This window comes from Heterodontus francisci, chromosome 29, assembly GCF_036365525.1.
Source record: "Heterodontus francisci isolate sHetFra1 chromosome 29, sHetFra1.hap1, whole genome shotgun sequence".
NCBI classification, from domain to species: Eukaryota; Metazoa; Chordata; class Chondrichthyes; order Heterodontiformes; family Heterodontidae; genus Heterodontus; species Heterodontus francisci.
Window position 1 is genome coordinate 27589857 of NC_090399.1, and position 23545 is coordinate 27613401.

The 23545-nt window shown below is 47.7% G+C and overlaps 1 protein-coding gene across 1 annotated transcript in view; it reads left to right on the forward strand.

Annotated features, from left to right (window-relative positions):
• Positions 1-23545, forward strand: part of dhx16 (DEAH (Asp-Glu-Ala-His) box polypeptide 16) — a 38045-nt gene that overhangs the window by 2418 nt on the left and 12082 nt on the right. The window contains 14 exon segments of the mRNA XM_068009612.1: positions 390-558; positions 1857-1913; positions 3374-3628; positions 4056-4277; positions 4873-5061; positions 7180-7290; positions 9811-9926; positions 10114-10324; positions 11971-12069; positions 12621-12773; positions 15628-15768; positions 17036-17198; positions 21676-21794; positions 22303-22370. Coding sequence (XP_067865713.1) covers positions 390-558; positions 1857-1913; positions 3374-3628; positions 4056-4277; positions 4873-5061; positions 7180-7290; positions 9811-9926; positions 10114-10324; positions 11971-12069; positions 12621-12773; positions 15628-15768; positions 17036-17198; positions 21676-21794; positions 22303-22370 — 2073 coding nt within the window.

A 23545-nucleotide genomic window follows, 5' to 3' on the forward strand; every position in this document is an offset into this window, starting at 1 on the left:
AGGGAGGCGGCAGTCTGACACTGACCTGTGTGTGAGACAGGGAACAGTTTGACAGTGTGTGGGGGAGGGGGTGGGAGTGTGGGTGGTGGTCAGGGGGCAGTCTGACTGTATGTGGGGGTCAGGGGGCAGTCTGACTGGGGGAGGAGGGTGTTGGGAGGGGCAGTCTGATACTGTATGGAGCAGTGAGTGTCTAGTGGTTGACAGTGCAGCACTGTGCCCTGTATGTGGTCTGGAGGCAGTCTGATACTGGGGCCAGTGTTTGTGTGTCTGGGGGAGAGAGCAGGCGGGTGGACAGGCAGGGAGCAGACTGCCATTCAGCCTGTTGCATGTTATTGTGGGATTGTATTTGTGGAATGAATCTACTGATTAGCCTATACCTTTGTGATCAGGAAAAAGTCCCCATCGCTGCCGAAACAGTCAGGATCTGAAGAGGAAGAATGGGAGAAAGAAGAGAAGGATCGCCTGAAAGATCTGGAGGAGCGAGATGCTTTCGCTGAACGTATCAAACAACGGGATAAGGACAGAACCCGTAACATCTTGGAGCGCTCTGATAAGAAGGTAGGAGGATATTCAGAGAAACATGAACGTAGGAGCTTCTCAATTCTGTTCAGCTTTTCAATTAGATCACGGCTGATTGTGATCTCCCATCTACCTGCCTTGGCTCCACATCCTCCACCAGCAGCTGGAGTGTTATCCTAGTGTGGTGGAGGATTGAAGATACTGCGGATTGACCCACAGCAATGTGATTGACTCTTAATTGCCCTCTGAAATGGCGTAACAAGCCAATCAGTTACCTTCTCCAGGGCAGTTAGGGAAGGCAACAAATGCTGATCTTGCCAGTGATGCCCACATCGCATGACAGATTAAAAAATAACTGAAAACAAAAGTGTCACGTCCTCCCCTGCCACTGGCCTCAATTAGATTCCAGCTTGTAAATTACTCCTGCATATCCATTATTCCATATATAAACCATCCGAACCCCTCCATTAGATTCCAGTCTGTAACTCACTCCCGGGTATCCATTATTCTATATATAAACCATCCGAACCCCTCCATTAGATTCCAGTCTGTAACTCACTCCCAGGTATCCATTATTCTATATATAAACATTCGGAACCCCTCGATTAGATTCCAGTCTGTAACTCACTCCCAGGTATCCATTATTCTATATATAAACAATCGGAACCCCTCGATTAGATTCCAGTCTGTAACTCACTCCCAGGTATCCATTATTCTATATATAAACATTCGGAACCCCTCGATTAGATTCCAGTCAGTAACTCACTCCCAAGTATCAATTATTCTATATATAAACCATCCGAACCCCTCAATTACAATCCAAGCTGTAACTCACTCCTGGATATCCATTATTCTATACATAAACCATCGGAACCCCTCTATTAGATTCCAGTCTGTAACTCATTCCCGGGTATCCATTTTTCTATACATAAACTATCCGAATCCCTCGATTAGATTCCAGTCTGTAACTCACTCCCGGGTATCCATTATTCTATCTATAAACTATCCGAATCCCTCGATTAGATTCCAGTCTGTAACTCACTCCCGGGTATCCATTTTTCTATACATAAACTATCCGAATCCCTCGATTAGATTCCAGTCTGTAACTCACTCCCGGGTATCCATTATTCTATCTATAAACTATCTGAACCCGTCGATTAGATTCCAGTCTGTAACTTACTCCTGGATATCCATGATCTAATCGAGGGGCTCAGTTGGTTTAGAATATTGGATACGTGGGAGTGTGTTGTAGTCTGAATTCTCAGGTATCTGTGTGTGAATGTCGAGCACGAGCTGCATGGTTAATGATGGACTTGTACTGATTTCTCTTGTTCTAGGCCTATGAAGAAGCTCAGAAACGTCTGAAGATGGGAGAGGAGGATCAGCGGGCAATGGTATGACAAAATGTGTTTAGTTTAGTTTAGTTTAGAGATACAGCACTGAAACAGGCCCTTCGGCCCACCGAGTCTGTGCCGACCATCAACCACCCATTTATACTAATGCTACACTAATCCCATATTCCTACCACATCCCCACCTGTCCCTATATATTTCCCTACCACCTACCTATACTAGGGGCAATTTATAATGGCCAATTAACCTATCAACCTGCAAGTCTTTGGCATGTGGGAGGAAACCGGAGCACCCGGAGGAAACCCACGCAGACACAGGGAGAACTTGCAAACTCCGCACAGGCAGTACCCAGAATCGAACCCGGGTCCCTGGAGCTGTGAGGCTGCGGTGCTAACCACTGCGCGTGTTGTTGGCTTTCAGTCAGGAAAGTGGAGAGTATTGTCTCTCTGCAGAGCTCAGTGCTGCTGCTGTGTATTTTGTGTTCAGCTGCAATGAGGGTCCATGGTTTCACTTGCTCAGTGCTCTCGTTGTGTAAAGGCATCGGAAAGAATGTTTGACCTCAGCCCACCTCAGCGACGCTCCTTCCCCCTGCCTCTTTGTATACAGTCTAGTTCTGTGGCAGCTTTCCTTGTAGATGGGGCAGTAGGTCTTCAGTCCTGTGCCAAATTTAGTTTATTAAGTTGTGACGTGGACACTGGCTGACTCAGTGAGTCGGCCACTGACCATCCATCTCTGCACTCTGTGTTCAACTCCCAGGGCAAGCTGCAATGTAAGTCTTTTCTGATGGTTGTAAGGGGTTCAATGTGAAATGAATATTGTTATTCACTGCCCAAGGCACAGTTGCCAACAATTCGACTGCAGTGCCACACTGAGAGGCCACAGACAGCTGAAATGGAGAAATCACCCAATCTGGCAAAATGTGGTGTCCTGGTGTTGAGGCCTGAGACGAATTGTTTGGCAGCTTGAGAGAGAGTTTTATTCTGTATCTAACCCGTGCTGTACCTGTCCTGGGAGTGTTTGATGGGGACAGTGTAGAGGGAGCTTCACTCTGTATCTAACCTTTTTTTTTCTATTTTTATTTTTTATTTTTTTACAGTGTAGAGGGAGCTTTACTCTGTATCTAACCCCAGTGCTGTACCTGTCCTGGGAGTGTTTGATGGGGACAATGTAGAGGGAGCTTCACTCTGTGTCTAACCCCGTGCTATACCTGCCCTGGAAGTGCTTGATGAGATGCTTGCATCTAACAGGTTCAGTACCCTTTATGCTGTCAAGTGGATGCCTGAAATGGAAGAAAGTTCCATACTGCAGCATTAATTCCCCTTGACTGGTGAGCGCAAGGTTTTCAAACAACCAGGAAAGTTGTAGCACGAGCGGTGGGAAAAGACGGCCAAATGAGGTACTCTGTGGAATATGTGTGTGAGGTGCTGGAGTGAGTGTAAAGCTGTCCACTGTTTTAGTATGTAAAGTACCTGATCAATGATACTAATGCCCCTTTCTCCTAGATCCCGGAGCTGCGCAAGAAGTCGCGACGAGACTACTTGGGAAAGCGAGAGCAGGAGAAACTGGAGGACCTGGAAGCAGAAATCCTGGACGATGAGTACTTGTTCTCCTCAAGTGACCTCAGCACCCGGGAGATGCAGCAGCTGGACTACAAGAAGAAAGTGCGCGACCTGGCCAAGGAGTACAAAGCAGCAGGAGACCAGGAGAAGCAGGAACAAAGCAACCGCTATTACATGCCCGAGGAGTCCCGCAGCAAGGTGGGTACAGGCGAGCACAGTGGGGGAGGCGTGGCTCATGGGGAACCTCCCAGGGCACATGTATGGTGGGCAATTCTGGGAACGTGTTTCATCTCATGTCCTGCGGTGCCATATCTCAGAATGAGTATTCAATTTGATATGTTTAGGAGCATGACAGGGATGTTGGTTGGGATTAAGCATCTAAGTCTTGGGGCGGAACTTGAACTTAAACCCTCCGACCCTGATCGTGCTGTGGGCTGTGTCAAGTTGGCCGGTGGCTTATTTTGTCTGAACCTTTTGCTCGTAGTGGTTTATAATTACTCGCTGCCTCTGCGTCCTGTTTGTCCGATGATCACTTTTCACTCTCTGTTGCCACGTCCGCCTCTGACCTTTTTGTTCGCGTTTGCAGCTTTCATTTGTGCGTGATGTTCCCTTTGTGTCTTAAAAGAAAGTCCCGGATCGCTACGAGGAGCCCAAGGCAGACGACAAACACGCCCCGCGGGATGAGCAGAAGCGCTGGGAGGAGGAGCACATGGACGCAGCACTGCTGAAGTTCGGGGCCCGGGACGCCAGAGAGCGTAACAAGCAGAAAGAGTATGAGTTTGTGCTGGAGGAAGATGAGATGATTGACTTTGTGACCTCAGTGACCATGCAGGGGACTGTGGCCAAGGTAAGCAGCTACACTGGAGCTGGCAACATCATTTGATTTTGCATGTGCATCATTTATCTTGGTTCATGTGCCTGTCAAGTACATATAATTTAGAGAAATACATTATTCAGCCCAACTGGTCTGTGCCAGCGTTTATACTCCATGCGAGCCTCCTCCCACCCTACATCATCTAACCCAATCTACATAACCTTCTATTCCTATCTCCCTCATGTACTTAAATAATGGCGCCCCCACTCCCAAATGCGAAGATAGATCTTGGAGGGTTAAGGGCTGGAGGAGGTTACAGATATGGGGGAAGATGATCTTGGCCATGGAGGGATTTCAGCACAAGGGTGAGAATTTTTAAATCGAGGCGTTTGGTGACCCAGAGCCAACGTAGCAACTCAGCATGAGTAACGCCACAGGTAATCTTCCAGAAATAGAGAAAGTGAAATGGTTCTGTTACTTGATCTTGCGGGGCTACAAATTTCAAAGTAGAGTGCCTGAATTTCACCCGTGACTCTGAAGCTCCAGCTTGACGTTGGGCAGTGGGGATCTGAAAATGCTTTCAGCCCATTTCCAAGTGACACTTTCCTCACCCGCTTTTCCTCGTCAGGATGAAAAAGCCGACTTGTCGGAGGCGCAGAAGCAGAAGTTGTCGCTCCAGGAGGTGAGGAGAAGCCTCCCTGTCTTCCCATACCGCCAGGACCTGCTGGCGGCTATCGCTGAGCACCAGATCCTTATCATTGAAGGAGAGACAGGATCTGGCAAAACAACCCAGATCCCCCAGTATCTGTATGAAGAGGTGAGCATCTTTTTTGGATCAGGAGCTAGTCAGTGCATTGGTGAGATTCGGTGGAAGAGTCAGTACTGTGATCGCCCTGTGGGACAGTGGGGGAGGGACACAGTACTGTCATCGTCCTGTGGAACAGTGGGGGGGGGGGGGGGGGGGAAACAGAGTACTGTCATCGTCCTGTGGGACAGTGGGGGGGACAGAGTACTCTGATCATCCTGTGGGACATTGTGGGGGGGGGGGACACAGTACTGTGATCGTCCTGTGGGACAGTGGGGGGGACAGAGTACTGTGATCGTCCTGTGGGACAGTGGGGTGGACAGAGTACTGTGATCGCCCTGTGGGACAGTGGGGGAGGGATGCAGTACTGTCATCGCCCTGTGGGACAGTGGGGGAGGGACACAGTACTGTGATCGCCCTATGGGACAGCGGGGGGGGGAGTGGGGACACAGTACTGTCATCACCCTGTGGGACAGTGGGGGGAGGACACAGTACTGTGATCGCCCTGTGGGACAGTGGGGGGAACAGAGTACTGTGATCGTCCTGTGGGACAGTGGGGGAGGACACAGTACTGTGATCGCCCTGTGGGACAGTGGGGGGGACAGAGTACTGTGATCGTCCTGTGGGACAGTGGGGGAGGGACACAGTACTGTGATCGTCCTGTGGGACAGTGGGGGAGGGACACAGTACTGTGATCGTTCTGTGGGACAGTGGGGGAGGGACACAGTACTGTGATCGTCCTGTGGGACAGTGGGAGGGACACAGTACTGTGATCGTCCTGTGGGACAGTGGGAGGGACACAGTACTGTGATCATCCTGTGGGACAGTGGGAGGGACACAGTACTGTGATCGTCCTGTGGAACAGTGGGAGGGACACAGTACTGTGATCGTCCTGTGGGACAGAGTACTGTGATCATCCTGTGGGACAGTGGGGGGGACAGAGTACTGTGATCGCCCTGTGGGACAGTGGGGGAGGGACACAGTACTGTGATCGTCCTGTGGGACAGTGGGAGGGACAGAGTACTGTGATCGCCCTGTGGGACAGTGGGGGGCACATAGTACTGTGATCGTCCTGTGGGACAGTTGGGGGGTGGGTGGGGGGGGACAGAGTACTGTGATCGTCCTGTGGGACAGTGGGGGGGGACAGAGTACTGTGATCGCCCTGTGGGACACAGGAATTACTAGTTGCAGGATGGTAGTTGCTCGATGCCACGATAATGGAGTTGTTGACTGATCACAGTAAAGCCTGGCTACCCGACCCAAACCTGACAAAACCCGACTATATGTGTCAAGTTCGGGTCGGGTTGGGTCTATATTCTCTGTCCCTCCCACTGTCGGGCTGGGGTAGGGTCTGGCTGAACAGTACTTTTTTGTTTTGTATTTTCTTTCTAATGGACAATTTTTAAAAAATGTTTCAATAATATGTTTCATATTTTCGGGTCGGGTTGGGCATGAGAAAAAAATCAAAGGACTCTTGGCCCGGATCGGGTTCAGGTTAGCTGTTGTCAGGTCGGGTTTTAATTTTATACCCAAGCCAAGCTTTAGATCACAGCAATCAGTCTCTATCAACTAGGCTGGAACAGACTTTGCCATGGTCCGAAGTAAAGCCCAGTGTTGGAGAGTCCAAGGCACCACTTGCTTCTCTCACCAAGCCTGCTACACTTACAACCTGTTGTGTCTCAAATTACTCCGCCTGGATCCCAAAAAGTCATTTGCTGGAAAAAATCTGTTGAATTTGCATTTGAATTAATCATACTGACTGCTTCCTCCGCCTCCCATGGAAGCCTATAACATAGATTGGTCACTTGTTCACTGAAATATTGCGTTGATTATATCTTAAGTCGTGAGGCGGGTATTAGGTGGAATGCGGGATTTACACCCTGCTCAATTTCGATCTTCAATTTTGACGTCATTGGAGCGTAAAATCGGGTCGGGTGTTTTAAAAGCTGCACATCAGATCTGCTCAGTTTCCCAATGGGCGGGTTAGGTCAGGTTAAAATTGTAGCCTGTATTTTCCACAGATTAGTTGAGTAGCATTGCTGAACTGGTTTGTTCTGGTATTATATTGGAGCTTTGCCTTGCATTCATTCCCTGCTGTCCTGGTACTGAATTTTGGTGCTGTCTCCACAGGGTTATACAGCCAGGGGTATGAAGATCGGGTGCACGCAGCCCCGGCGAGTGGCGGCCATGAGCGTCGCAGCCCGAGTCGCGCAGGAGATGGGGGTCAAACTAGGAAATGAGGTGAGCTGCCACGCTGGGTAGATGTGGAATTGAGGACAAGGCTGCTGAGAGAGCCGAGCTGAGAACGCCATAACGCAGGAATGGGAGAGGTACTGACCTAAAGAATTAGTCATAGAGTCAGAGTTATACAGCACAGAAACAGGCCCTTCAGCCCATCGTGTCTGTGCCAGCCATCAAGCACCTAACTATTCTAGTCCCTTTTTCTAGCACTTGGCCTGCAGCCTTGTGTGCTATGGCGTTTCAAGTGCTCATCTAAATACTACTTAAATGTTGTGAGGGTTCCTGCTTCTACCACCACTTCAGGCAGTGTGTTCCAGATTCCAACCACCCTCTGGGTGAAAAAAATTTTCCTCAAATCCCCTCTAAACCTCCTGCCCCTTACCTTAAATCTATGCTGCCTGGTTATTGATCCCTCTGCTAAGGGAAAAAGTCTCTTCCTATCTAACCTATCAATGCCCCTCATAATTTTGTATAGCTCAATCATGTCCCCCCTCATCCTTGTCTGTTCTAAGGAAAACAACCCTAGCCTTTTCAGTGTCTCTTCGTAGCTGAAATGCGCCTGCCCAGGCAACATCCTGGTGAATCTCCTCTGCACTCTCTCCAGTGCAATCACATCCTTCCTATAGTGTGGTGCCCAGTACTGTACACAATACTCCAGCTGTGGCCTAACTAGCGTTTTATACAGCTCCCTGCTCTTCTATTCTGTGCCTCAGCTAATAAAGGCAAGTATCCCATATGCCTTCCTAACCACCTTATCGACCTGTGCTGCTGCCTTCAGTGATCTATGGACAAGTACACCAAGGTCCCTCTGACCTTCTGTACTTCCTAGAGTCCTACCATCCATTGTATATTCCCTTGCCTTGTTAATCCTCCCAAAATGCATCATCTTGCACTTCTCAGAATTAAATTCCATTTACCACTGCTCCGCCCATCTTACCAGCCCATCTATATCGTCCTGTAATCTAAGGCTTTCCGCCTCACTATTTACGACACCACCAATTTTCGTGTCATCTGCGAACTTACTTATCATGCCTCCTATATTCACGTCTAAATCATTAATGTACAAATAGCAAGGGTCCCAGCACCGATTCCTGTGGTACACCACTGGTCACTGGCTTCCCCTCGCAAAAACAACCCTCGACCATCACCCTCTGTTTCCTGCCACCAAGCCAATCTTGGATCCAATTTGCCAAATTAGTGATGGAGCTGGGGCCAGGGGAGAGGAATAATTAGAGGGAAGGGACAGTGACTGAGAATAAGGATAACGGAAGGGTGTCTGGGAATAATGAAAGGTAGTGACAGTCTGATGACAACGAAGGGGGAAAGAGAATAATTAAGGACAGTGACTGGGAATAATAACAAGCAGTGACGAAGAATGAGGATGGTGGGGGACGTGAAGGGTGGTAGAAGTGTGGAACACTCTCCATAAAAAGCAGTTAATACAATCTCAATTATTTTAAATCTGGGCTCAGTAGGTTTTTGCTAGCCAAAGGTATTGAGGAATCTGCCATCCTTACTTGGTCTGGCCTACATGTGACTCCAGACCCACAGCAATGTGCTTAACTTTTAATTGCCCTTTGAAATGGCCTAGCAAGTCACTCAGTTGTCAAGGGCAATTAGGGATGGGGAACAAATTCTGGCCTTGCCAGCAACACCCACATCCCATGAAAAGAATTTTTTTTAAAAAAAGGAGCCAAAGCAGATAAATGGAGTTAGGGGAAAGGTGCCCATGATTTAACTGAATGGCAGAACAGGCTCAAGGCGTTAACTGGCCCACTCCTGTTCCTATATTCTGAACCCGAAATAATGACCATTTGGACCATCGAGTCTATGCTGGCTCTTGTCATGCACTCCAATCAGTCCCATTACTCTGCTGTATCACAGTAGCCCTGAAAGTTTATTTCCCTCAAGTGCCCATTCAATATCCTTATGAAATCATTGCTGCCTCCGCTTCCAACACAGTCATAGGCAGCGAGTTCCAGGTCATTATCACTCAAATTAAAAAAATAAGTTTTTCCTCACATCCCCCTGCACCCCTTGACAAAACCTCAAGTCTGTGTCCCTTATCCTTGTGCCATCAGCTAATGGGAACAGCTCTTCTTTGTCTACGTTATCTAAACCTGTCATAATCTTGTAAACGTCGATCAAATCTCCCTTCTCCGCAAATCTCCTTTTCTCCAGGAGAACCACCCCAGCTTCTCCAACCTACCTTGTAGCTAAAATCCCTCATCCCTGGAACCATTCTGGAAAACCTCTGAACCCTCTCACGGACCCTCACATCCTTCCGAAGGTGTGATGACCAGAACTGGATACAATTCTTATGGAGGGAAAGTGACCTGAAATATTAACAGTTGGGAAGTGGGTGTGACTGGGTATAATAGCAGCAGGAGGATTGGTTGGGCGTAAGAGGACTGGCTGCTGTAGCTGTGTTAGCTGAACATCGCTTGAATGTTTCTAGTTCCCATGTTGAGAGTGTTAATGTGGGTAGCTGCCTGACTCCTGCACATGTTAAATCTCCAGGTTGGATACAGTATCCGGTTTGAAGACTGCACATCGGAACGGACAGTGCTGAAATACATGACGGATGGGATGTTACTGCGAGAATTCCTCACAGAGCCAGACCTGGCTGGATATAGGTGAGAAAGCAGGCATCAATCCCAGCATGTTGGAACACCTCATGTACCTTAGGAGTTTTACGCAATGCGACAAATTGTGAACATCTCTCTCTCGACACGATACTGGATGACGTGTGTTCACACGGCGCTGGGTGATGTGTGTCCCTGTTTGTGCAGCACTGGGTAATGTGGGCGTCTGTCTTTACAGTGTTGTGATCATTGATGAAGCTCACGAGCGCACTCTTCACACTGACATCCTATTCGGGCTGATTAAAGACATCTCCCGCTTCCGCCCTGACCTCAAAGTCCTGATTGCGAGTGCAACGCTGGACACCGATAAGTTCTCAACATTTTTCGACGAAGCTCCGATCTTTCGTATCCCGGGGCGGCGGTTCCCTGTCGACATTTACTACACAAAGGTACAAGGGAGAGAGGGTGTGGGGCATTTCAGAAAGGGTGAGGCTGAGCCTAGTGCCCCCTGACTCAGGATCTTCTGTACAGACTCAGACAGCTCGCAACGAGTGATGTGAGTGGAACTAACACTTCCAGCTCCCTCCCTCTGTTGTGCACAGCTCCAGCTGTACTATTGTGTACATTACTGAGCTGTTATCAGCAGATAACTGTGCTATGTCCTGTTGAGCAGGTTGATACCAGCTGGCCAAAAAGCAGAAAGATGGCCTTTGTTCTATTTATTATTTTATTTCGAGATACAGCACTGAAACAGGCCTTCGGCCCACCGAGTCTGTGCCGACCAGCAACCACCCATTTATACTAATCCTACATTAATCCTATATTCCCTACCACATCACCACCATTCTCCTACCACCTACCTACACTAGGGGCAATTTACAATGGCCAATTTACCTATCAACCTGCAAGTCTTTGGCTGTGGGAGGAAACCAGAGCACCCGGCGGAAACCCACGCGGTCACAGGGAGAACTTGCAAACTCCGCACAGGCAGTACCCAGAACTGAACCCAGGTCGCTGGAGCTGTGAGGCTGCGGTGCTAACCACTGTGCCGCCCATCTGTGCTGGTAAACTGCATGGTTTTTGCTTGTCCAACCCTGGGAGTAGCACAACACATACTTGTTTGTTGGGGGTGGTGGGTGCCGTGGGGTGGCAAGGTCCATAAGTCTTCACTCTTCCTAACTGTTGTCTAAAATTTCTAGGCTTAGATGAGAATGTCAAGGCCTTGGGGAATGTGCAGGGCAAATCTACCAGAATGGTATTGAGGGTAAGGAGCTTCAGTTACATGGAGATACTGGGGAAGCTGCGGTTGTTCTCATGTTCGCAATCGTGCAGGGTTTTGTTCTGAATAGATCAGGAGATGACCCTCCACTGGCAGGAGGGTTGGTAACTAGAGAATTTAAGGTAATTGGCAAAAGAGCCAGAGTGGGATATGAGAATTTTCTTCATGCAGCTAGTTATTGTGATCTGGAATTTTCTGCCTTAATAGGCAGTGGAAGCAGATTCAATAATAACTTTGAAGGGAGAATTGAAAATATGCAGGGGTATGCAGAAAGAACAGATAAGTGGGACTAATTGGATAGCTCTTTCAAAGAGCTAGCACAGGTCGGATGGGTTGAATGGCCTCCTTGGCTGTATAAGTAGGGTCATCCATATTGGGGGGGTGGGGTCTTCATATTGAGCACAACCTGTGATGATTCCTCAATAGTTTGGTTTTCAGACTCTTAATTGCTACAGATTAACAACTATGAATTAGAAAGATCCCAGGGTGGATCCCTCGTCTGTGCCGTTGCCTGATCTCAACCTTATTTGCAGTATCAGTTAGCTTGCCGCAGTTTGGCCTCAACAGCACTGGGGTGAGGAGGGTGAAATCAGTCAGGTTTCCCTCTTCCACACCAGTGCCCCCCTGCTCCAAAGTGTGTGCACATAAAGCAAGTAAGAACCTGACTACAGTGGACCCCTCACTCTATCCGCATCCCCGAAACCTGCAGCTGAATATCTCACTGATGCTCATTGGCCCAGAAATGAAGCGATAGAGAACTTTGAACTTTCTGCGTAGATTGTTGTCAACTGACAGGCCCTGTTTCTCTTCTGTTAGGCCCCTGAAGCAGACTATCTGGAAGCCTGTGTGGTTTCCGTCCTACAGATTCACGTCACTCAAGCTCCTGGCGACATTCTGGTTTTCCTCACTGGTCAGGTAAGGAGGTCACGGGTCAATCCACAGGCTGACTGGAGTTATTCTCACTGGTGCCCTGTCTTAGAGTCATAGAGAGATACAGCACTGAAACAGGCCCTTCGGCCCGCCGAGTCTGTGCCGACCATCAACCACCCATTTATACTAATCCTACATTAATCCCATATTCCCTACCACATCCCCACCTTCCCCAATTCTCCTACCACCTACCTACACTCGGGGCAATTTACAATGGCCAATTTACCTATCAACCTGCAAGTCTTTGGCCGTGGGAGGAAACCGGAGGTTGTTGTCATCTTGTGTTAATCTTGGTTAGTTGAAGTAAGGCAGACCTGGCGCTCATTGATACCCTGTGTCCTGTATTAATCCTGGTGCCTGCCGTTAGTTGCAATGAGGCAGACTTGATGCTGGTTGATACCCTATGTTAATTTGTGTTGAACCTGGTGCCCAGCATTAGTTGTCTTGAGTCCGACCTGGTGGCCTGCAGAGACCCACTGTTGGGTCTGTGTTAATCCCAGTGTTTAGTTGTGCCAATTGCTTTGTTTTCTTTGCAGGAGGAGATTGAGACCACCTGCGAGATGTTGCAGGAGCGATGCCGTCGACTGGGCTCCAAGATCGCCGAGCTGCTGGTTCTACCCATTTATGCCAACCTTCCCTCAGACATGCAGGCAAAAATCTTTGAGCCAACCCCGTCGGGTGCCAGGAAGGTGAGGAGCCGCATAAGTTCAATAATAACATTTTAAAGCGACACATTTTTATGGAAACTTCCTTTTGCTGAAGTATAGAATGACAGGAACTCTCTGTAATGTGTCTACGTCACTGATGGCTGCATGGGGACATGATAGCTTGGTAAGTGTCCTGATGGCACATGACTTGATAAATAATAAAAATTCAGGGCAACATTTACATAGAATTTTATAGATATTAAAACGTGCGAACAGCGTATTGGCCTCAACCAGTCCGTGTTGGTGTTTCCCCACCGCATGAGCAGTAATCCTGATCCGTGTACCCTCCCTATTCTCACGTCCCTTTATTCCTTTTTCCTTCAACCACCTTTTGACATGGTCTTTGGTAGTCGTGCATCCCAACAGCCTCACACTTCTGTATTTAAAAAAAAAAAGTTTCTTCTCTTAAATCACTTGCATTTAATCTTCTATATATGCTCCCACAATCTGTTACTTCGACTCATTCTTTCCCTGGCTCTCCTCAATGTGCTATTCCTCATCTCTCTATATTTTCCACACTTTCCAGACTCACTCAGCCATGATCCAGCTGAACGGTGGAATGGGCTCAAGAAGCTGAATGCTGTACTCACATTCCTATCTTCCTACAGTCCACTTGCTTTTATAAACTCAGCTTGCTGTTATTTAACAGCCGCTTCACAATTTACCCTCTCCTCTTCTCAACTGCGGCACCGTGCCCCTTCCCCCTTCACCCAGGATTCCCAGTGTCATCTTAGACTGAGGCGGGAGGAGTGTACTGTTTATTCTAGTTCCACTTCTCCACAGGTCGCAACATATAGTTAAATTTTCTACTTTCGATACGGTCAATCATATATTCTATTTTTCCCAGAATAAAACACACCGACCAGGTTTCTTTAATAAGCAACAAAATTATCAGTCTATTATAAAACAAGTCTTAACAATAATGAAGTAAAACAGACACACACAAATTGAAATGTTAAAGCCCCTTATTTATCTTAGCCCCTCACACACACACACAAATGCACACTGGTTAATCTGGAAAAATAAGAGATTTTTGTTTATAGTGCTGTTAGAAAGAAAACAAAAAAAAAAACACTTGGGTGGAATATTTGTCCTTGGTTTTGGTTTGGGGTCCCAAATGTGTATCACTGGGCTGTCACTGGGATCTTCCTCGAACAGTTCTTTCCAGGCGATGCTGAAGATCGGTTTGGGTAGGCTTTCCAAAAAATGCAGCTGCAGAGGCATCAGATAGTTCTTACAGCAGAAATGCAGCAACAAGGTTTCAGACCCTACAGATTTCGATACGCAGGGTTTCTTCAAATACCGTTGGAAATGGGAAACTGACACTGTATGCAGAATTTCTTTTCAAGAGAGACAGTTGGGTGGTCGTCTTTGGCAGGCAAAAACCAACTGTCTTTTGTAACAGTTCAAATTGAAACTAAAACATTCCAGAAGTCAGACCTCCTGACCTCTATAAATCTTGACCTATCACTTCTTTGTAAACATTTCCCCAAGTCAAAAACAACCCCTGCTGGTGCCTTCCAGTAAAACTTGTTTACAAGCCAAATCCAGGAACCTTCTGGTGACTTTTTAAAAGAAAAACCACAAAGTTCAGCATCTCCAAGATTCCAGATGAATCAATGTCCATAATTCAACTATAAGTCCTCTAAAACATATTTTACAAAAAAAAGCAGCAATCTCCTCACACCACCGACCTGCGAGAGCCCTGTGCCCTCAGCATTCACACTATTTTCTAGCCGAATTTGGTGCGTTTTATTCGTGCATTGTGGTCGGCAATAAGGGACAGAATGCTGGCTACCAGTTTTTTAAAAATCTGACAATTTCGGCTGTCAATGCTAAGGAATGTGGAGGCATTCGAGTTGGGCAGGAAGAATAACTCATGCGAGGGTCCTTGAAGGAAAAAGACTTTCATTTCTATAGCATCTTATCATGACCTCAGATTGCCCCAAAACACTTTACAGCTAATTAAATACTTTGAAGTGTAGTTACTGTTGTAATGTAGGAAACACAGCAGCCAATTCACACACAGCAAGTTCCCTTAAAGAGCAATGTAATAATGACCAAATAATATCTCTTTTTTGAGCGATGTTGATTGAAGGATAAATTTTGGGTGGTGCACCAGGGAGAACACTCCTGCTGTTCTTCAAAATAGTGTTTGTGGGATCCTTTACGTCCACCTGAGAGGACCAATAAGACTTCGGTTTACATCTCATCAGCCTAGATTTTGTGCTCAAGTCTCCCTGAAGTGGGATTTGAACTCACAACCTTCAGACTCGGGAGGTGCAAGTACTACCAGTGAGCCACGGCTGAGAGTTAACAGAAACAAAGAGAGAAGTGACGAATCTGACTCTGGCGAGGAGTGCACGTGGTGGGCACGTTATTTGGGAGTCAGAGTGGAAATTGTTGGACTTGCTGGTTTCTGTAAAAGCTGATGGTAATAGATCAGACAGGTGAAGAAGAGCCTGATTTAGAGCAGTAGGTTCAGCCTAGGAGCCACGTAAAGCCCTCGAGCCTTGGCAATCCAGCCTTTGAAGCACAGGCAACTCAGTCCTACGTGCGCTGGTTAGCTAAACCTCTTTAAACTTGGTGGACCTGGTGTTTTGGGAATGGCTAACCCACCCACTCTAAGAACAAGGAAGAGTGTACACAAGAGCAAGTTAAGTGGCATGTACAGGGTGCCTGTGACACCCAAGATTTGACTGAGGCTGCCTCCAGGGACGTTGTGCCTCTGTCCCCCAGCAAATGTGGAACCATTCTGCGACTGAGCACAAGTTTGTTCTATTAATGCAAGCTCTCTTTTCTCTTTCCCCTCCCCCCCCCGGTCCCGCCCACTTAGGTTGTCGTAGCCACCAACATTGCAGAGACCTCCCTGACGATCGATGGGATCATCTACGTGATTGACCCTGGTTTCTGCAAGCAGAAGAGTTACAACGCACGTACAGGCATGGAGTCTCTGATTGTCACGCCCTGCTCCAAAGTAAGTACCAAGCTGACCACGGAGGTTACTAGGTTACAGATACTAGGGGGTGGAGAAAAAAACAACGTAAATCTGAAAAACACATGAAAAGAAAGACTTGCATTTATACAACTACTTTCACAGCCTCCGGATGTCCCTAAGTGCTTCACAGCCAATGAAGTACTTTTTGAAGTGAGGCCACAGTTTTGGTCTTGGAAATGTAGCAACCCAGTTTGCGCACAGCAAGCTCTCGTGGACAGCAATGTGATAATGACCAGATAATGTGTTTCATTGATGTTGCTTGAGGGGTAAACATTGGCCAGGACACTGGGGAGAACTCCTTCCCTTCGAAATATTGGCGTGGGATCTTCTACCTCTAACTGAGAGAGTAGACAAGACCTCGCTTTTAACATCTCATCCGAAAGATGACACCACCAACAGTGCGGCACTCCCTCACTACAGTACTGCACTACAGTGCAGCATACATAATTTTTTCACCAGTGTCCTGGCAATATTTATCCCTCAATCAACATCATTAAAAATAGATCATCTGCCCATTAACATATTGCTGTTTGTGTGAGCTTTTTCTGCGCAAATTGGCTGCTGCGTTTCCTACATGACACAGTGACCACACCAAAAAAGTGCTTCATTTGCTGTAAAATGCTTGGGATTTCCTGAGGTTGTGAAAGACGTGATAGAAAGATAAGTCTGTCTTTCTGGGTACCCAAGGCCCTGGAGCGGAAGTTGAACCTTCTGACTCTGGGCCGAGAGTGTTACCCACTGAACCACTGCTGATGTTAAACTCCAGAAGGCTTGTTTTGGAAGGATATTGCTGGAGCCTATCTTTACTCTGTTTTACATTTATTGTACAGTGTAAAAGGATTACAGACATGTAGCTCCTCACTCAAATTCTCCAGCAGTCTCAGTAAGTGTCTGCTTATAAGTGATCAAGTAAGACTCCAATTAACACCCTCCACCTGCAGAGAATCAAACGATTGATACACAATTAGCAGCTGACACCAACAGACAATGAGTCTGTTAGAAGCAAGACAAGTTAATGTTTTGGGAGTGGATATAAACCATGAGGGAGACTAGCCTTGTGAGGTGTAGAGGAAAGAATCATCAAGCAGCAATTACTTTTGATCGTTCCACAGCCCCGGCACTGATTTTTCTGATGGTTCAAATTAACGTGTGGGAGAATCACGGACAGGAATCCCAGTGTGGAAGCTGAGCGTGTCAGTCATTGATGCTCTAATCCTTTTGGATGTTTGCCTCCTTGTATCGGCAGGCCTCGGCTAACCAGCGAGCCGGCAGGGCAGGCCGCGTGGCAGCGGGGAAGTGCTTCCGACTCTATACAGCCTGGGCCTTCAAGCACGAGATGGAGGAAACCTCTGTCCCGGAGATACAGCGAACAAACCTGGGCAATGTGGTGCTGCTACTGAAGAGTTTAGGTAAGGAAAGGACTTGTATTTATACAGCAACTTTCACCACCTCAAGATGTTCCAAAGCGCTTTACAACCAATGAAGTACTTTTGAAATGTAGTCACTATTGTGACTGTAGCAGCCTAATTTGTGCAAAGCAAAGTCCACCAATCAGCACTGTGTGATCTATTTTTAGTGGTCAGTTGAGGGATAAATATTGGCCCAGGACACCAGCGAGACCTCCTCTGCGCTTCTTCGAAATAGTGTCCCGGCAGATTTTACATCAACCTGAGAGGGCAAACAGGACCTCAGTTTAACATCTCATCTGAAAGACAGCACTTCCAAACAGTGCAGCACCCCCTCAGTACTGCCCTTGGAGTCAGCCTGAATTTTATGCTCCAGTTTCTGGAGTGGGAATTGAACCCACGACCTTCTGACTGAGGCGAATGTGCTACCCACGCTGACCCACCTTAAGGGAGAGGGTAGTTGGGGCAGTGGGGTGAGGATAGGGCCCCTTAACAACCCCTCTGAGAGCGTGACGGGGAAATGTTACTTGTGTGGTTCAACCTTGTTATATTTTGGGTTTTCACACTTGATTTGTTTTGTTCTTTGAGTTCAGTATCGGAAACCAATCCTGTAAGTGAGCAGGCAGTCACTCACTCCCCGCAAAGTACGCCTTTATTAGCCCAATTCCAGGCAAATAGAGTGAGCCCAGGGGTCAAGCAGGGAGTGTTTGTGTCTTTGTTTTGACTTACTGGATATATAACCTGCTGCCATGTAATTTTATTAACTAAGCAGCGAATCCAGTTTTGGTCTTGCTCAGCAATCGAACTGCCTCTTCCTGCCTGGATTCCGTTTTTTAAAAAATTCATTCATGGGATGTGGGCGTCGCTGGCAAAGCCAGCATTTATTGCCCATCCCTAATTGCCTTTGAGAAGATGGTGGTGAGCTGCCTTCTTGAACCGCTGCAGTCCATGTGGGGTAGGTAGACCCACAGCGCTGTTAGGGCGGGAGTTCCAGGATTTTGACCCATTGACTGAGAAGGGACGCAGATATAGTTCCAAGTCAGGATGGTGTGTGACTTGGAGGTGAACTTGCAGGTGGTGGTGTTCCCATGCATTTGCAGCCCTTGTCCTTCTCGGTGGTAGAGGTCGTGAGTTTGGAAGGTGCTGTCTAGGGAGCCTTGGTGCATTGCTGCAGTGCATCTTGTAGATGGTACACACTGCTGCCACTGTGTGTCGGTGGTGGAGGGAGTGAATGTTTGTGGATGGGGTGCCAATTAAGCGGATGCTTTGTCCTGGATGGTGTCGAGCTTCTTCAGTTTGGAGTTGCACCCATCCAGGAAAGTGGAGAGTATTCTATCACTTGTTGCAGATGGTCATTGCCTGGCACTTGTGTGGCACGAATGTTACTTGCCACTTATTAGCCCAAGCCTGGATATTGTCCAGGTCTTGCTGCATTTCTACACGGACTGCTTCAGTATCTGAGGAGTCGCGAATGGTGAACATTGTGCAATCATCAGCGAACGTCCCCACTTCTGACCTTGTGATTGAAGGAAGGTCATTGATGAAGCAGCTGAAGATGGTTGGGTCTAGGATACTACCCTGAGGAACTCCTGCAGTGATGTCCTGGAGCTGAGATGATTGACCTCCAACAACCACATTCATCTTCCTTTGTGCTAGGTATGATTTCAACCAGCGGAGAGTTTTTCTCCCTGATTCCCAATGACTCCAGTTTTGCTAGGGCTCCTTGATGTCATGCTGCTTTGATGTCAAGGGCAGTCACTCTCACCTCACCTCTTGAGTTCAGCTGTTTTGTCCATGTTTGAACCAAGGCTGTAATGAGGTCTGGAGCTGAGTGGCCCTGGTGGAACCCAAACTGAGTGTCACTGAGCAGGTTATTGCCAAGCAAGTGCCGCTTGATAGCACTGTCGATAACACTTTCCATTACTTTAATGATGATTGAGAGTAAACTGATGGGGCGGTAATTGGCTGGAGTTGGACTTGTACTGCTTTTGTGTGCAGGACATACATGGGCAATTTTCCACATTGTCAGGTAGATGCCAGTGTTGTAGCTGTACTGGAACAGCTTGGCTAGGGTCACGGCAAGTTCTGGAGCACAGGTCTTCAGTACCATTGCCGGAATATTGTCAGGACTCATAGCCAGTGCCTTCAGTCATTCCTTGATATCACGCGGAGTGAATCGAATTGGCTGAAGTCTGGCATCTGTGATGCTGGGGACTTCAGGAGGAGGCCGAGATGGATCATCAACTCGGCACATCTGGCTGAAGATTGTTGCAAATGCTTCAGCCTTATTTTCTGCACTGATGTGCTGGGCTCCCCCATCATTGAGGATGGGGATATTTGTGGAGCCACCTCCTCCAGTTAGTTATTGAATTGTCCACCACTATTCACGGTTGGACGTGGCAGGACTGCAGAGCTTAGATCTGATCCATTGGTTATGGGATTGCTTAGCTCTGTCTATTACATGCTGCTTGCGCAGTTTGGCACGCAAGTAGTCCGTCCTGGGTTGTAGCTTCACCAGATTGACACCTCATTTTGAGATATGCCTGGTGCTGCTCCTGGCATGCCCTCCTGTACTCTTCATTGAACCAGGGTTGGTCTCCTGGCTTGATGGTCATGGTAGAATGGGGGATACACCAGGCCATGAGGTTACAGATTGTGGTTGAGTACAATTCTGCTGCTGATAGCCCACAGCGCTTCATGGATGCCCAGTTTTGCATTGCTAGATCTGTTCGAAATCTATCCCATTTAGCATGGTGGTAGTGCCACACGACAGAACTTTAGTTAGGCCGCACTTAGAATATTGCGTGCAGTTCTGGTCGCCACACTACCAGAAGGATGTGGAGGCTTTGGAGAGGGTACAGAAGAGGTTTACCAAGATGTTGCCTGGTCTGGAAGGCATTAGCTATGAGGAGAGGTTGGATAAACTCAGATTGTTTTCACTGGAACGACGGAGGTGGAGAGGCGACATGATAGAGGTTTACAAAGTTATGAGCGGCATGGACAGAGTGGATAGTCAGAAGCTTTTTCCCAGGGTGGAAGAGTCAGTTACTAGGGGACATAGGTTTAAGGTGCGAGGGGCAAAGTTTAGAGGGGATGTGCGAGGCATGTTCTTTACACAGAGGGTGGTGAGTGCCTGGAACTTGCTGCCGGGGGAGGTGGTGGAAGCAGATACGATAGCGACGTTTAAGAGGCATCTTGACAAATACATGAATAGGATGGGAATAGAGGGATATGGACCCCGGAAGTGCAGAAGGTTTTAGTTTAGGCAGGCATCAAGATCGGCACAGGCTTGGAGGGCCAAATGGCCTGTTCCTGTGCTGTACTGTTCTTTGTTCTTTGTAACATGCTGGAGGATATCCTCAATGTGAAGGCGGGACTTCGTCTCCACAAGGACTATGCAGTGGTCACTTCTACCAATACTGTTATGGACAGATGCATCTGCGGCAGGCAGATTGGTGAGGACGAGGTCAAATATGTTTTTCTCTCTTGGTTCCGTCACCACCTGCCTCATACCCTGTTGTGCAGCTATGTCCTTTAGGACTCAGCCAGCTCGGTCAGTAATGGTGCTACCGAGCCACTCTTTGGTGATGGACATTGAAGTCACCCACCCAGAGCACATTCTGTACCCTTGCTCAGTGCTTTCTCCAAGTGGTGTTCAACATGGAGGAGTACTGATTCATCTGAGGGAGGGCAGTAGGTGGTAATCAGCAGGCGGTTTCCTTGTTCATGTTTGACCTGATGCCATGAGACTTCATGGGGTCTGGAGTTCATGTTGAGGACTCCCAGGGCAACTCCCTCCCGACTGTATAGCACTGTGCCGCCACTTTTGCTGGGTCTGTCCTGCCGGTGGGACAGGATGTACCGGTGATGGCAGTGTCTCGGACACTGTAAGCTATGATTTGGTGAGTATGACTATGTCAGGCTGTTGCTTGACTAGTCTGTGAGACAGCTCTCCCAACTTTAGCACAAATCCCCAGATGTTGGTAAGGAGGACTTTGCAGAGTCAATAGGGCTGGGTTTGCCGTTGTTGCTTCCGGTGCCTTGGTCGATGCCGGGCGGTCCGTCTGGTTTCATTCTTTATTGACTTGGTAGGCCATTTCAGAGGGTATGTAAGAGTTAACCACATTGCTGTGGGTCTGGACTCACATGTAGGCCAGACCAGGTAAGGACAGCAGATTTCCTTCCCTCAAGAACATGTGTGAACCAGATGGGTTTTTTTATAACAATCGACAATTTTTTCATGGCCATCATTAGACTAGCTTTTAATTCCAGATTTATTAATTGAATTCAAATTCCATCTTCTGCTGTGGTGGGATTCGAACCTATGTTTCCAGAGCAATACCCTGGGTCTCTGGGTAACTAGTGACAATACCACTACGCCACTGCCTCCTCCCCGGTTGTAACGTGGCTGTGTTTGTTGGGCACCGCCTCATGATGCCAGCAATGGGGAGCCCATTTCACACTCGCACTCTTCTTTCAGGAATCAACGACTTGATCCACTTTGATTTCATGGACCCCCCTCCTCACGAGACCCTTGTGCTGGCCTTGGAGCAGCTGTATGCCCTGGGAGCTCTCAACCACCTCGGAGAGCTCACCAAGGTAAGGCACCTGGTTGTGGAGGGTGGGATTGTGGAATTTAGTGCCACCTGGTTGTGGAGGGTGGGATTGTGGAATTTAGTGCCACCTGGTCCTAACCTCTTCTGAACCTTCCTTTCTTCCCCAAAGCTGCAAATACCCCTTCCTTTGTATTCTTCCCACTCACTGCAGTGTCATCGAGACTTAATTGCACCATTTTCTTCACCTAACTCACTCTTTCCCAAGAGCTTTTAACCTCCTTCAGTTGTGCCCTCATCTTACAAGTTGCAGGCTCCTAAAACTCAAGCTTGGTGCCAGCACACCGCGACTTCCCGATTTGCGTCAGCTCTGGTGTTGTTGTATGGGTTTAAATTATCTGCATCGTTGCATTACGTTATATATCTCAATGAGCTCCTCAACGCAGCATTCGTTCTCCCCTGCTTTGTCTGCTGCCACCTACCCTGCTCTCCATCCCGGGCGATATTCTCATGTGTCCTGCTCCCTAATGTCCCGTGTTTCTTTGTCGTTCCAGCTTGGCCGCAGGATGGCAGAGCTCCCTGTGGACCCCATGCTGTCAAAAATGATCCTGGCCTCTGAACTGTGAGTAATGATCAGCATTGTTCGCACAATGGGTAAAGGAGAGAAATGGCCATTCAGCTTACTGAGGCTCGTTCCTATATCCTCTTAGCTCACAGAGCTGAGCAGTCAAATGTGCCCAACATCCCAAATGTTTGTCTCTGCTATCCTCTTGCAAGATTGCTTTAACCAGTTCCTCTTGATATCAGAGTTAATATCACTTCTAGTTAAAATATCTTTGGTTCTTTTCATTGACTAGTCGTAATCCGAGTTTACTTCATCTGTATTGTTTTTTTATATACTTCAGTAACACCTCAGTTATAAACCTTTTGATTAGGCTTCTCTTATCTTCACAGCTTATCCCTTTTATACTCGTGATCAGAGTCACTGTTCTTTGGTGTCTGGCCTGGCACAGTGGCTAGTACTCTCGTGTCTCAATCTCATGGGTTCAAGTCCCACCCTAATGGCTTGGGCACAAAATCTTGGCTGATACTCCAGTGCAGTACCAAGGGAGTGCTGCACTGTCGGAGGTGCCATCTTTTGGATGAGACGTTAAACTGAGGCTCTGCCTGCCCCCTCAGGTGGGTGTAAAAGATCCCGTGGCCCTATGGAATTCTCCCTGCGCTCCTGGCCAAGATTTATCCCTCAGCCAACACCAAAAAATAGATTATCGGTTATTATGCCCCTGCTGTTTGTGGAACCTTGCTGTGAATAAATTGGCTGCCACATTTCATAGAAACATAGAAAATTTATGGCACAGAAGGAGGGCCATTCAGCCCATCATACCTGTGTCAGCTGAAAAAGAACTATCTAGACTAATGCCATTTTCCGGTTCTTGGTCCATAGCCCTGTAGGTTACGGCACCTCAAGTGCATATCCAAGTGTTCTTCAAATGCGATGAGCGTTTCTGCCTCTACCACCCTTTCAGGCAGTGAGTTCCAGACCTCCATCACCCTCGAAGTGAAAGTATTTCTCCTCAACTCCCCTCATCCTCCTACCAATTACTTTAATCTATTCTGCTTGGTTATTAATCCCTCTGCTAACAAAAAAGGCCCTTCCTATCCACTCTATCCTAGCCCTATCATGATTTTATACTCAATTAAATCTCCCCTCAGCCTCCTGTGCTCTAAAGAAAACAACCCCTGCCTATCCAGTCATTCCTCATAGTTCAAATTCTCCACATCTTGTAAATTTCCTCT